This window comes from Lagenorhynchus albirostris, chromosome 10 (assembly GCF_949774975.1).
Source record: "Lagenorhynchus albirostris chromosome 10, mLagAlb1.1, whole genome shotgun sequence".
NCBI classification, from domain to species: domain Eukaryota; kingdom Metazoa; phylum Chordata; class Mammalia; order Artiodactyla; family Delphinidae; genus Lagenorhynchus; species Lagenorhynchus albirostris.
The window spans coordinates 37,107,542-37,122,409 of record NC_083104.1 but is presented as its reverse complement, the minus strand read 5'-3'; the positions used below and the strand labels follow the sequence as shown (position 1 = coordinate 37,122,409).

General features: G+C 42.0%; 1 protein-coding gene across 1 annotated transcript in view; it reads left to right on the top strand.

The window, feature by feature from the left end:
- The window catches only part of RAD54L2 (RAD54 like 2), an 86,756-nt gene that overhangs the window by 28,763 nt on the left and 43,125 nt on the right, over positions 1-14,868 (top strand). The window contains exon 4 of the mRNA XM_060164022.1: positions 8,441-8,636. Coding sequence (XP_060020005.1) covers positions 8,495-8,636 — 142 coding nt within the window. The 5' untranslated portion in view covers positions 8,441-8,494. The remainder of the gene's footprint in view (positions 1-8,440; positions 8,637-14,868) is intronic.

Below are 14,868 nucleotides of genomic sequence, written 5' to 3'. Positions count from 1 at the left end.
AAAGATGAACTCAGGCCCATCTTTCTTCTAGGCTGGAGTAAGAGGGGTAATGGAAGTTGTGGGAGAACTGATATGCCCAAGGTAATGCAGCTAGTTTCCCATTGAGCTGTGACTATAATTTAGGTTTCTTGACTGATTCTTTAAACTTGGCTTCAGTACCTCTGCTGTGCTTGGTGCTGGCCTCACTGCATTGCCTTTTGGGAGTTGTCTCCTGTGGCCCTGCTCCTTGGAGTCTTGAATGTTTGTTCACCTTTCCTTCCTTATTTTGTCTTAATTTTCTAATTGCCAAAAGTGTCTTTAGGTTTCTGAATAAAATATTTTGATCTCTTGTCAGTTTAGCTCTGTGGCTGCTTATGTGTATTAAATGTGTTTTTAAGTAACTGAAAGATAGTCAAAAGGCATTTAGGCTACGTGGAAGTTTGAAGTACACATCAGGTCTTTATCTTGCACAAGAAAGGTGTTTTGAAATAACTTTAGAGCTCCACAGTCGATCTCTCACAGCAGATTGGAAGAATCTTGTAGATACCCAGGCAGTACTAATATATATGAACTGAACTCTTTTTCCCCTTTGAATTAATTGTAAATTCTTTGACTAATGGGTTTCTTTGAAGGGGTGTTGCTTAAAGTTTTGGGCTGAATGTTTTCATGCTCTGAAAACTTTCCTCCCCTTGTAAATTAGCATAAGTGCATGGTTTTGTTTATATTCTTAATGGAAAAAAGGTGTGAGTGGCACTTGCTGTTGAATTGCTTTGAGATCATTTGAGGAAATTTAGTATTACTCAAGGTCACAAAAATTAATGAGGACATGGCAGTTTGGAATGGATTGTTTTTATCAAAGGCAGGATCAGGATGCTGCTGAGGAACACAAAGACATCTCTGAAATTTCACAGGCTGCCCTGCAATGGTGAAGCAGTGTGTGATTGCATTTTTCAGTGTGGACTCTCCAGGCTTGGGCTGCTTTGTGAACAAAGGCTGTGTGTGTGTGTGTGTGTGTGTGTGTGTGTGTGTGTGTGTGTGTGTGTGTGTGTGTGTGTGTGTGTGTGTGTGTGTTAATTTTTTAGTATTAGTTGTTTTATTTGTTTTTTTATACTGCAGGTTCTTATTAGTCATCAATTTTATGCATATCAATGTATACATGTCAATCCCAGTCGCCCAATTCAGCACACCACCATCCCCACCCCACCGCAGTTTTCCCCCCTTGGTGTCCATACGTTTGTTCTCTACATCTGTGTCTCAATTTCTGCCCTGCAAACTGGTTCATCTGTACCATTTTTCTAGGTTCCACATACATGTGTTAATATACAATATTTGTTTTTCTCTTTCTGACTTACTTCACTCTGTATGACAGTCTCTAGATCCATCCATGTCTCAACAAATGACTCAATTTCGTTCCTTTTTTGGCTGAGTAATATTCCATTGTATATATGTACCACATCTTCTTTATCCTTTCGTCTGTCGATGGGCATTTAGGTTGCTTCCATGACCTGGCTATTGTAAATAGTGCTGCAATGAACATTGGGGTGCATGTGTCTTTCTGAATTATGGCATTCTCTGGGTATATGCCCAGTAGTCGGATTGCTGGATCATATGGTAATTCTGTTTTTAGTTTTTTAAGGAACCTCCATACTGTTCTCCATAATGGCTGTATCAATTTACATTCTGACCAACAGTGCAAGAGGGTTCCCTTTTCTCCACACCCTCTCCAGCATTTGTCGTTTGTAGATTTTCTGATGATGCCTTTTTTTTTTTTTTTTTTGCGGTACGCGGGCCTCTCACTGCTGTGGCCTCTCCCGTTGAGGAGCACAGGCTCTGGACGTGCAAGCTCAGCAGCCATGGTTCATGGGCCCAGCTGCTCTGTGGCACATGGGATCTTCCCAGACCGGGGCACGAACCCATGTCCCCTGCATCGGCAGGCGGACTCTCAACCACTGCGCCACCAGGGAAGCCCCCTCATTGTAGTTTTGATTTGCATTTCTCTAATAATTAGTGATGTTGAGCAGCTTTTCATGTGCTTTTTGGCCATCTGTATGTCTTCTTTGGAGAAATGTCTATTTAGATCTTCTGCCCATTTTTTGGATTGGGTTGTTTGTTTCTTTAATATTGAGCTGCATGAGCTGTTTATATATTTTGGAGATTAATCCTTTGTCCCTTGATTCGTTTGCAAATATTTTCTCCCATTCTGAGGGTTGTCTTTTCGTCTTGTTTATGGTTTCCTTTGCTGTGCAAAAGCTTTGAAGTTTCATTAGGTCCCATTTGTTTATTTTTGTTTTTATTTCCATTACTCTAGGAGGTGGATCAAAAAAGATCTTGCTGTGATTTATGTCAAAGAGTGTTCTTCCTATGTTTTCCTCTAAGAGTTTTATAGTGTCCGGTCTCACATTTCGGTCTCGAATCCATTTTGAGTTTATTTTTGTGTATGGTGTTAGGGAGTGTTCTAATTTCATTCTTTTACATGTAGCTCTCCAGTTTTCCCAGCACCACTTATTGAAGAGACTGTCTTTTCTCCATTGTATATGCTTGCCTCCTTTGTCATAGATTAGTTGACCATAGGTGCATGGGTTTATCTCTGGGCTTTCTATCTTGTTCCATTGATCTATGTTTCTGTTTTTGTGCCAGTACCATATTGTCTTGATTACTGTAGCTTTGTAGTATAGTCTGAAGTCAGGGAGTCTGATGTAAGGTTAGATTGTTTATTTGAGAGTTTTCTTGTTTCTTGAAGTAGACTTGTATAGCTATAAACTTCCCTCTTAGAACTGCTTTTGCTGCATCCCGTAGGTTTTGGATCGTCGTGTTTTCATTGTAATTTGTCTCTAGGTATTTTTTGATTTCCTCTTTGATTTCTTCAGTGATCTCTTGGTTATTTAGTAACGTACTGTTTAGCCTCCATGTGTTTGTGTTTTTTATGTTTTTTTCCCTGTAATTCATTTCTAATCTCATAGCGTTGTGGTCAGAAAGGTTGCTTGATATGATTTCAATTTTCTTAAATTTACTGAGGCTTGATTTGTGACCCAAGATGTGATCTATCCTGGAGAATGTTCTGTGCGCACTTGAGAAGAAAGTGTAATCTGCTGTTTTTGGATGGACTGTCCTATAAATATCAATTAAATCTATCTGGTCTCTTGTGCCATTTAAAGCTTGTATTTCCTTATTTATTGTCATTTTGGATGATCTGTCCATTGGTGTAAGTGAGGTGTTAAAGTCCCACACTATTGTGTTACTGTTGATTTTCTCTTTTATAGCTGTTAGCAGTTGCATTATGTATTGAGGTGCTCCTATGTTGGGTGCCTATATATTTATAATTGTTATATCTTCTTCTTGGATTGATCCCTTGATCATTATGTAGTGTCCTTCCTTGTCTCTTGTAACATTGTTTATTTTAAAGTCTATTTTATCTGATATGAGTATAGCTACTCCAGCTTTCTTTTGATTTCCATTTGCATGGAATATCTTTTTCCATCCCCTCACTTTCAGTCTGTATGTGTCCCTAGTTCTGAAGTGGGTCTCTTGTAGACAGCATATATATGTGTCTTGTTTTTGTATCCATTCAGCAAACCTGTGTCTTTTGGTTGGAGCATTTAATCCATTCACGTTTAAGGTAATTATCGATATGTATGTTCCTATGACCATTTTCTTAATTGTTTTGGGTTTGTTTTTGTAGGTCCTTTTCTTCTCTTGTGTTTCCCACTTAGAGAAGTTCCTTTAGCATTTGTTGTAGAGCAACTGGTTTGATGGTGCTGAATTCTCTTAGCTTTTGCTTGTCTGTAAAGCTTTTGATTTCTCCATCAAATCTGAATGAGATCCTTGCCGGGTAAAGTAATCTTGTTTGTAGGTTCTTCCCTTTCATCACTTTAAGTATATCATGCCACTCCCTTCTGGCTTGTAGAGTTTCTGCTGAGAAGTCAGCTGTTAACCTTATGGGAGTTCCCTTGTATGTTATTTGTCATTTTTCCCTTGCTGCTTTCAATAATTTTTCTTTGTCTTTAATTTTTGCCTATTTGATTACTATGTGTCTCGGCATGTTTCTCCTTGGGTTTATCCTGTATGGGACTCGCTGCACTTCCTGGACTTGGGTGGCTATTTCCTTTCCCATGTAAGGGAAGTTTTCGACTCTAATCTCTTCAAATATTTTCTCTGGTTCTTTGTCTCTCTCTTCTCCTTCTGGGACCCCTATAATGTGAATGTTGTTGCGTTTAATGTTGTCCCAGAGGTCTCTGAGGCTGTCTTCATTTCTTTTCATTCTTTTTTCTTTAGTCTGTTCTGCAGCAGTGAATTCCACCATTCTGTCTTCCAGGTCACTTATCCGTTCTTCTGCCTCAGTTATCCTGCTATTGATTCCTTCTAGTGTAGTTTTCATTTCAGATATTGTATTGTTCTTCTCTGTTTGTTCTTTAATTCTTCTGGGCCTTTGTTAAACATTTCTTGCATCTTCTCGATCTTTGCCTCCATTCTTTTTCCAAGGTTCTGGATCATCTTCAGTATCATTGTTCTGAATTATTTTTCTGGACGGTTGCCTATCTCCACTTCATTTAGTTGTTTTTCTGAGGTTTTATCTTGTTCCTTCATCTAGTATATAGCCCTTTGCCTTTTCATCTTGTCTATCTTTCTGTGAATGTGGTTTTTGTTCCACAGGCTGCAGGATTGTAGTTCTTCTTGCTTCTGCTGTCTCCCCTCTGGTGTGTGTGTGTGTGTCTTTGTGTGTTTATTTCCTCCTGTGTGTCTCCCTGCCAGGGGTTAGTCTAAGGGCCGTGCCCACATGATTAATTCTGCTGATTCTTGGTCAGGCAACACTTTACAGACAGGTGTGGTCTTTTAATTTAGCAGGGCAGAAGACCCTTTTCCTTCACTCTCAAGATTGCTTTGAGAGGCTTGACTGGGATTGGCTGTGTGTTTCTTCGTAATTATAGCCTCCTTTTAGCAATCCCAATATATTAAACTGTAGAAATTAACATATTACTTAGGGGTTGAATATTTACCTTTCAGAGTGGTTCTGTTTGGAGTTCCTTTAAATAGCTAGTTCTCCCATTTCATTAAAATAGAATTTGAGTCCCAGAATTTGCTTTGTAGGAATATAGGTCCTTATTAAGGTGCAACACACCCATGATCACTCTCCTAGTATCTCTGTGTCTTAGAGGCAGAGCTTCTCTTCACTGGAGGTTGAAGCAGTGTTTCACATGGGATGAGGAGCAAATGGGGAGATGCATTTTCTTCCTTATCAACTTTTTTCTCACGTCTGTCTATCAGTTATGCTAAGAGCTAATTTTTTGAATCAGGGCTGCCTTCCCTGTGTTCTGAAAGGCTGTGCCCACATGGAAGTGTCTGTGTGGGTGGGTGGAACCCCTTAGAGACAAAGTTTAATTGACTGTGCTGCTGCCCCCCAAGATCAGCTTTTCCTCTGCCATTTTCCCTTTGTTGCTTTTCTGAAGGTGATCAGTAACAGCAAAACCTGCCCCTTAAGTAGTTTGTATGGTTCTAAAGAGCTGAGAAAAGAATTCATTGTGTCCTCTATGTAAAGAAATTTAGTGGCTCATGGAAGGGAAGGAAAGAGAAAAACCAAATTTGATGGGACTTAAGAAATCCATTACTTTCCAGTTTCTTCTCTGTTATGGGCATCTGATGGCCTGGGTACTATTTTAAAGTTTCCTCTGTTTTTAAAATGTTTTGAGAAGGGGGCTGGATCAATGTCTTTCATAGTGTAATATATGTGGTTGTTGAATGTTTAATTGATGTTTGCTTCTGTCTGTCAGGAGCTTGGGACTGAGGTTGTTTTGAAGATGTTTGTTAACTGGGGGTTTACAGGCTTTTCATTGTTATTGCTGACCTTTCAGTGATTGTTATTCTTCCATCACCACACAATTTCTTCTCTAAAATGACAGGAATTCAGATTACCTAAAGGTACTTGCTAATTAAAAATTGTTCTCTAAAAGCCACTCCATAATCAGCCAGGCTCACTGTAAGCAAAACACTTATTAAGCAGTCGAGAATGAAACAGGGGGTTTATGCTGATTATGAACATTGACTTCCAAACACAGAGTAGTTGCTGATGAATTTTCATTATACTAATATTTAGAAATAAATTTCACTTCTAAACCTGCTGATATTTAATTGATTTATTACTTCCTTTCTAAAGCCTAATGAACTAAAGATATAGGTTTCCTTCAGAGACTTGGAATCTGCTTTGTCAGTGAATGGTAGCTCAGCATTAGTTATATTTTTATATATATATATATATTTTTTTTTTTTTTTACTACTTATTTTATTTTATTTTATTTTTGGCTGCATTGGGTCTTCGTTGCTGCATGCGGGCTTTTTCTCTGGTTGTGGCAAGCGGGGGCTACTCTTCGTTGCGGTGCACGGGCTTCTCATTGCAGTGGCTTCTCTTGTTGCGGAGCACAGGCTCTAGGCGTGCGGGCTTCAGTAGTGTGGCACATGGGCTCAGTAGTTGTGGCTCACAGGCTCTAGAGCACAGGCTCAGTAGTTTTGGTGCATGGGCTTAGTTGCTCCACGGCATGTGGGATCTTCCCGGACCAGGGCTCGAACCCGTGTCCCCTGCATTGGCAGGCGGTCTTAACCACTGCGACACCAGGGAAATCCAGCATTATTTATATTAATATTTATTTGTGGATCACTTTTCTTCCCTGTACCTTAATGCCGTTTGTAAATGTTTTTGGAAGTGTGTTATTAATGCAAAAATTTGAATTTTATTTCAGCAGCCATGGCTCACAGGCCCAGACACTCTGCGGCATGTGGGATCTTCCCAGACTGGGGTGGTACAAACCCGTGTCCCCTGCATCGGCAGGCGGACTCTCAACCACTGCGCCACCAGGGAAGCCCTAACTGAGCAGTCTTAAACTTAAATTCCAGTTTTCCAAAATTCTAAAGGATCCAGTTTGCTTTGTTTTGTTTCTGTTTCTGTTCGGAAGAACATAGAAATTCTGTTTCAAATTGTGTCTGGACCTTAATAAGAGATTCCAGTTCTGGAATAGTATTTGTGTTGAATAATTAGAGACTTGTGTTTCCTTCTTTTTTTTAATTTTGGGAGATGAGAGGAATTTTAGGATGACCTGATTCTGGATGTGGTTGTCTACAACAGTTTGTCTTATAAAGGATTATTTATCTTGTGCCCTTCTCCCCCACATTTTATTATTAAAATAAAACAAGTATACCAAAAAATTGAAAGAATTGTTGAATCTTCATGTTAATATTTTGCAATATTTGCTTTGTCACAAAACAGTCCGTCTAACTTTCTTTGTCTTGTTTTTTCTTTCCACTCAAGAAGAAATGATCTTGCTAATATAGTAAAGTGGAGAGAGAAACAGACAGACATGCATAGTGCCTGACACATAGTAAATGTAATAGAGCTGGTTGGCAAGAGAGAGAGCGAATATGAATGAATGAATAGGACATGCTTCTAGGTTTAGGATACAAAGAAGCAATTCCCAGCTAAATCCCTGCCATTAGGGCCTTACTGTTGGGTCAGGAGGTGAGAAACCAAAGAAGGCAAACACTTTGCCAGGTAGCTCATATGAAGCCTTTGGTGAAGGTCAGCATGGTTAGCATGGCTACTGGAGTTCAGAAGAGGGAATATGATCCCAGAAGACTGGGGCAGTTGACAAAGGCTTCTTGGAAGAAATGGAGGTGGAACTGGGCCAAGAGGTAGGGCAGAGCCTGAGAACAGAGATGTGGGCACAGGGGTATTCTTGAGCCACGGGGAGCCTGAGGCTACCTATGTATTTGGGAGGAGTGACAGTGTGATAAATAGCCAGTTGCCTGTAAGCGCTTTATTCAGGTGATTGGAGAGTGGACCATCTTCCTTGTAGTGCTCCAAGGCAGGGCCCACTTCTTATTCCCTGAGCACTCCCAGTTACTCCTGCTCCAGGGCTCCGCCTTTGCTGCTCACTCTGCCTGGACTCAGTCCCTCCAGATGTCTGTGTGGCTCCCTCTTCCTTCTGGCCTCTGCTCAGTGAGAACTTCCCTGTTCCCCCTCTATAAAATAACAGCTCCTTCTGGCACACACTAGCCAACTAACACCCTCTAACATACTTTTTTCTTCTTTCTACTGTGTCCCCAAAGCCTAGTACAGTGCCTGTGATTATATATACATGTATATGTATATATAGAGATATAAAGAGTTGGTGCTCAGGGAACAGTTGATGCATGAACGAACGAACAAATGGGAATTCTGAGGTGTATAGGGCGTTTGGGCAAGAAAATATCTTAAAGGGACCAAAGAAGCAGCTAAGAGAAGCTTGAGCTGGGCAGAGAGTCACCAAAATATGTCTTACGGCCAGTGCCCTTGTGGGGAAGGTTGAGATTTGGGTATGGTTAGCTGACCTGCTTAGAAAAGCTCCCAGGGAATTCATCCTTGACATTTTCTCTTTGAAAAATTCATGCTCCTAAGTGAAGCCTTTGGTGATTCTGATGCCTCTTGTGCTCCTCCTAGGATCCCTGCAGTGGACCATGAGACGGTAATGTCCACTGAGGACCTCTGGGAGCCATGTCAGACGAATCCGCCTCAGGGAGCGATCCAGACCTGGACCCAGACGTGGAGCTGGAGGATGCGGAAGAGGAGGAGGAGGAGGAGGAGGAGGTGGCAGTGGAGGAGCATGGCAGGGGTGACGAGGAAGACCTGCTGGATGGTGAGTGACTCTAGTGAGTGACAGAGGTTGCCTTATCTTTATTCTAATAGAATTTTTGCTGAGACAACTTGGTGTTGGCAGTTGGATTTCTTAGGTCATCATCCATCATGAGAAGGCAAAGACTGGAACATAGCAACAATGAACTCATATGCTCTTCCCCAGGAAATAATTTGTTGTTCCTCTATATAAGCCTCACTTTAGTGCTGGAAGGACCTTTAGTATTCACCTTGTCTTTGATGATGTGCAGACTTAGGTCTAAAGATTTGAGACTGGAGCATGCTTGTTCAAGTCATGGAGGGAGTCAGTGGCAGAGTTCCTGTGGTGAGACAAAGAGGTGGTCTGGTGGTCACGGACCCATCAGGTGGCCACAGATGGGTGTGAGGATAACCGTGAGTGGTCTGTGAGTTTCCTAAGTTACATTCACAATCCTGCTTCTGTGAAGATGAGGAAGTTATCTGAGGAGAGATTATTAGATGGGTTCACAACTCCAGAAAGCTTATTGCATCTCCTGCACGGCTGCTCTGCCTCCTAGCTACTTCAAGTGACTATAAATTGCTCCTACTGGGAGAGAACTGCCCCTCTGTAGCTGGTGGACCCCTTCTGGGCTCCTATTTGGTTTGCTTGGCTCACCCTTCCTTTGTCCCCAACTTGCTGAAGTGGCATTGGACTTTTCCTTTTCATCATTAGTCTAAGGTTAGGTCATCTGGCCAGCCACACAGCTTCTCAATTAATTCTAACCTTTCATGGCATAGGATTTGTTTGTTTGTAAGCTTCCTGTTGACCTAGGAATAAAGTTTTTGTCTTTTTATAACACACCAGTATTCAGTTTTATACCTGAACATTGCACTAGATCGTCGTTGCTTGGATCTTCAGGAGCCTAGGAAGATGCATTCCTGCCATTCTCCAGGTTCCAGGAGAATGAGCGTCTGTCCTCTTCGTTTGCTGATGTTACTGTCTTCAGTTCTCATTCATCCTAACAGCTGCCATATGGTTCAGGGATCAATTTTCTGTCATTTAAACTGTCTAGAGGTTTCTACCCCATTTCCAGTTTACCTCTGGCAGGAAATTACCATTTCACTCCCCCACCCCCCACAACAGCATCTTCTGCTATCCACTGCCAGCTTGTTCAGCTGGAGTCTCCCCACAGCTAGTTCTGCAGTTCCCGTCTATATAGTAGAATGAGTAGAAATAACAGAAGATAGTGATGTGAGGGTATATCATCAGACTGTCTTGCTTGCCTCTCATGGTTCTTTTTTTTAAAAATAAATTTATTTATTTTATTTATTTTTGTCTGCGTTGGGTCTTTGTTGCTGCGTACGAGCTTTCTCTAGTTGTGGCGAGCGGGGGCTACTCTGCGTTGCGGTGCGCGGGCTTCTCATTGTGGTGGCTTTCTTGTTGCGGAGCACGGACTCTAGGCGTGCGGGCTTCAGTAGTTGTGGCACGCAGGCTCTAGAGCACAGGCTTAGTAGTTGTGGTGCACCGACTTAGTTGCTCCCTGGCATGTGGGATCTTCCCGGACCAGGGATTGAGCCTGTGTTCCCTGTATTCGCGGGTGGATTCTTAACCACTACGCCACCAGGGAAGTCTGCTACCCTTATTCTTATGGAGTTTGCAAGGAAAAGCCAGATGTCCCACTTCTTTTCCTCTGGTATTTTTTTACTTCATTACCTGTGCTGATTTCTCTGCTGTTTTCCCGGTTCTCCAGTAGGGGACTGTCCCTAGGAAATCACTGTTCTGCTTTCTGCCCTTGATTAGTTTATGTCTTCTAGAATTTTTATATAAATGGAGCCATATAGTATATTCATTCTCTTTCTGGGAGTCTGACTTCTTTCACTCGGCATAATTATTTTAAGATTCATCCATGTGTGGGACTTCCCTGGTGGCACAGTGGTTAAGAATCCGCCTGCCAACGCAGGGGACACAGGTTCGAGCCCTGGTCCAGGAAGATCCCACATGCCATGGAGCAACTAAGCCCGTGCACCACAACTACTGAGCCTGCGCTCTAGAGCCCGTACACCACAACTACTGAAGCCCGCGTGCCTAGAGTCCGTGCTCCGCAACAAGAGAAGCCACCACAATGAAAAGCACGCGCACTGCAATGAAGAGTAGCCCCTGCTCGCCACAACTAGAGAAAGCCTGCAAGCAGCAATGAAGACCCAATGAAACCCAAAATAAATAAATCTATAAAAAAAAAGATTCATCCACATGTATATATCAATTGTTCATTCGTCTTCATTGCTGAGTAGTATTCTATTGTATAGGTATACCCCAATTTGTTTATCCATTCCCTGGGTTTCTTTCTTTTGTGGGGGGAGTTCCTTTTTTTCTTTTGTTTTGTTAATACAAATAAAGCCACTGTGAACATTCATGTATAAGCCTTTGTATTGACATGTGCTTTTATTTTGCTTGGATAACAGATTCTGTCATCTCTATTGGCTATCCAAGTCATGGGGGACAATGGAATCAGAACTAAGAATAGAACCTGTTTATGTTTTGCTAGAGACCTCCCTTTAGATGAACCATTAACATCCAGCAAATCAGATTATTCATCTATCCGTGAATCCAAGTGACTATTCTCCAGCCCATAGACCACCGTTTATTTACAAGACTATCAGAGTAGACTTGGTCACATTCATTATCTGAAATCAAGGTCTTGTTAGAAAGGTACCTAACAGAGTCTGTTAGGAGTCAAATTTGCATAAAAAGCTATGTAGCCCAGTATTAGTGCCTAAAAGAATGGCAGGTCTCAAAAGAGCATGGGGCACCAGGAGAACAATACAGTATGTGAGAGTGGCAAGGGAAAGGAATGCATTCAGTAATTCAGTAATATTTATTGAGCTTCTACTCTTTGACTAGGCATGGTCATGGGCATTGGGAATACAGCAGGGGATAAAAATGCCTCTCCTCATGGGATTTTCATTTTAGTAGGTTGAGACATGATAAATAAGTACATAAACAGTATGTCAGAAGGTGTTAAGTGCTATGAAGAAAGGGGAATGTGGGATGATGCTTTTTTATGTCGACTGGTCAAGAAAGACTTTACTTGATTAGGTGACTTTTGAGTTGAGCCATGGAGGAAATAAGGGAGCTAGCCTGGTGGTTGTCTAGAGAAAGAGCATTCCAGGCAGATAGGATAACAAGAGCAAATATCCAAAGGCAGGAGCTTTCTTGGTGTGTGGAGAAAACAGCAAGGAGCCAGGGTAGCTGAAGCAGAGTGTACCAGGCTGAGGGTGGTAGAAGAGAGGCCGTGGGGTCAGACTGTGTGGGGTCTTATTCTGTGAGGTGGGAGCCATTAGAGGGTTTAAATGGAGGAAAGATCACACTGGATGATATGTAAGGAACAGGCTGTGAAGGAGCTGAGGGCAAAAGCAGGCAGGTCAATTAGGAGGATACTGCAAAATTCCAGGCAGGAGGGATGGTGGCTTGGTGGAGGTGGTAGAAGTAGTTGGATTCTGGATATGTTTTGAAGATGGAGCCAATAGAACTTGTTAATGAAAGCGATATAGATTGTGTCAGAGTAAGAGGGAAGGTAAGGATGGATTCCAAGTTTTTATTGAACAACTTGAAGATGCCATTTTCTAAGCTTAGGAAGATGAGGGGAGAGGTACAGATTGGGGACAGAGAGGAGTTCGGTTTTGAAGACATGTTAAGTTTGACATGTCTTATGCCTCCAAGTTGAGATGTCCAGAGGGCAGTTGACTATCAAATTGAACTTCACGGGAGAACTCTACATTGGAGGTTAAAAAGTGGGATATATCTGTATATGAATGGTACTTAAATCACAGGACAGGATAAGATTATTCCAGGAATAAGAGAAATTAAAGAGAAGTGGTCTGAACAACTAAGCACTTGGCAGCAGAGGCAGGGAAGGAATGAGGATGATCTAGGAAAGAAGATTGAGAAGAAATGGTCACTGAGGTAATAGGAGACCCAAGAGAAAAGTGTTATGGAAGCCAGGTAGGAAAAAAAAATCATTTCAAGGAGGAAGTGATCAACCGTGTTAGTTAAAGGCAACCAATAGTCCTGGTAGTATGAGGACTAAGAATTGACCGTTGGATTTAGCAGTGTGGGGGTCCTTGGTGGCCTTGATCAATTTCAGTGCAATGATAGGGACTCAAAGAAGAACAGGTGGAAAACAGGTTTTATCTTTTTAACTTTTTGCCAGTGGGACTGATCAGGTAGGGAGGGAGAAATTGATGGTGCAGGAGAGATTGGGGGCAGTCCACACTGGCTAAAGCCAAGCTGTAACTGTGGTCTGGGAAAGCCTTTGCCTAAGCACTTTAGTGTATGATAGAGAGAGGAACACCCCACAAGACAAGGCAACCATCTTCATCTAAATTTTGTGATCTTGGGCAAGTCCGTGATGAGCCTTTAGGTTCTTTTCCACAAAATGAAAAGTCTGCAACCTGAATTCTAGATCTGTTGTTCTCTTGTTCTGGATGAAGACGGAAGAATGGGCATGTTTTTAGGAACAAAAAGGAATCACCAAAACAAAAGGGCTATGAATCAGCCGGGGGAAGGGGAAGCAGTTAGACCTGTGACCGAATGCACTAAGACAGGCAAGACAGTGTTAATAGCATTCTATTGCATTTCAGCATTTTGTTCTCAACATAGAGGAAAAGCAGCATTCCTTAAATTACAGATTCAAGCCAGATCTTTTTTTTTTTTTTTTTGGCTGCGCCACACAGCATGTGGGATCTTAGTTCCCAGATCAAACCCATGCCCCCTGCAGTGGAAGTGTGGAGTCCCAACCACTGGACTGCAGGAACTCCCTCAAGCCAAATCTTTTTCTTTTTATTCTGTATTTCTCTCTTCCTTCTCCTCTTCCCCAGAAACTTGTGTCACTTTTTCCTGAGACAACTTGAATATCTGTTGTTGGACTGATTTTTCAGAATAGTGTATGTCAGAGTTTAGGGTGACCTCCATGTTAGAAATGAAGTAGTGCTGATTTTGATAATTGTTCCTGTCCTCCTTTTCTGTGTGCTAGGGTTAGGGAAACAAAGGGGCAGAGAGTTTGGGTGCACTGGGGGCCGAAGATTGTTTTATAAACCTGCATCAGAAGAGCATGTCAGACATTGACCCAGTTGTTCAGAGTGACTTTTTTTTTTTAATACATGTTACATTTTATTTTATTTATCTTTTTTGGCTGCATCGGGTCTTAGTTGCGGCACGTGGGATCTTTGTTGCAGCATGCAGGATCTTTCGTTGTGGTACGCGGGCTCTTAATTGCGGTGTGCAGGCCTCTCTCTAGTTGTGGCGCGTGCACTCCAGAGCACGTGGGCTCTGTAGTTTGCAGGATGCAGCCTCTTAAGTTGAGGCATGCGGGCTCAGTAGTTGCAGTGCACGGGCTTAGTCGCCCCGTGGCATGTGGGATCTTAGTTCCCCAACCAGGGATGGAACCTGCGTCCCCTGCATTGGAACGCGGATTTTTAATCACTGGAACACCAGGGAAGTCCCCAGAGTGAATTGTAGGGCCTTTAACATTCCTTCCCAACAATCCAGGGAGTGGGAGTATCTGATTGTGGTTTTAATTCGTATTTCCCTAATTACTTAAGGTGAGCTCTTTTCCACATGTTTATGATCATTTTCACTTTTGTGAAGTGCCTGAACTCATGTTTTTGACCATTTTTCTTTCTTCCACAAATTTCTTATTGATTTATAGGAATTCTGTATATCTGGATGTGAGTCTTTTTAATACACACACACACACACACACACACACACACACACACACACACACACACACACACACACACACACACACAGCTTTCCCATTTATATTGCTTGATTTTTCACTCTCTTAGTTGTGTATTTTTTGCAGTTTTATAATCTTTTTTAGATTGTATTTTTGATGATCTATAGATGTTTTAATTTTAATGAAGTGAAATTTATCATTTTTTTTCCCTTTATGTTTAGTGCTTTTTGGGCTTTGTTTAAGAAATATTTGTCTACCTCAAGGTCATGAAGATATTCTCCTGTTATCTTCTAGAAGCTTTAATGTTTTACCTTCACATTTAGGTCTAGGATCCATCTGGAATTGATTTTTTTTTTTTTTTTTTTTTTTGCGGTACGCGGGCCTCTCACTGCTGTGGCCTCTCCCGCTGCGGAGCACAGGCTCCGGACGCGCAGGCTCAGCGGCCGTGGCTCACGGGCCCATCTGCTCCATGGCATGTGGAATCCTCCCAGACCAGGGCACAAACCCGTGTCCCCTGCATCGGCAGGTGGACTCTCA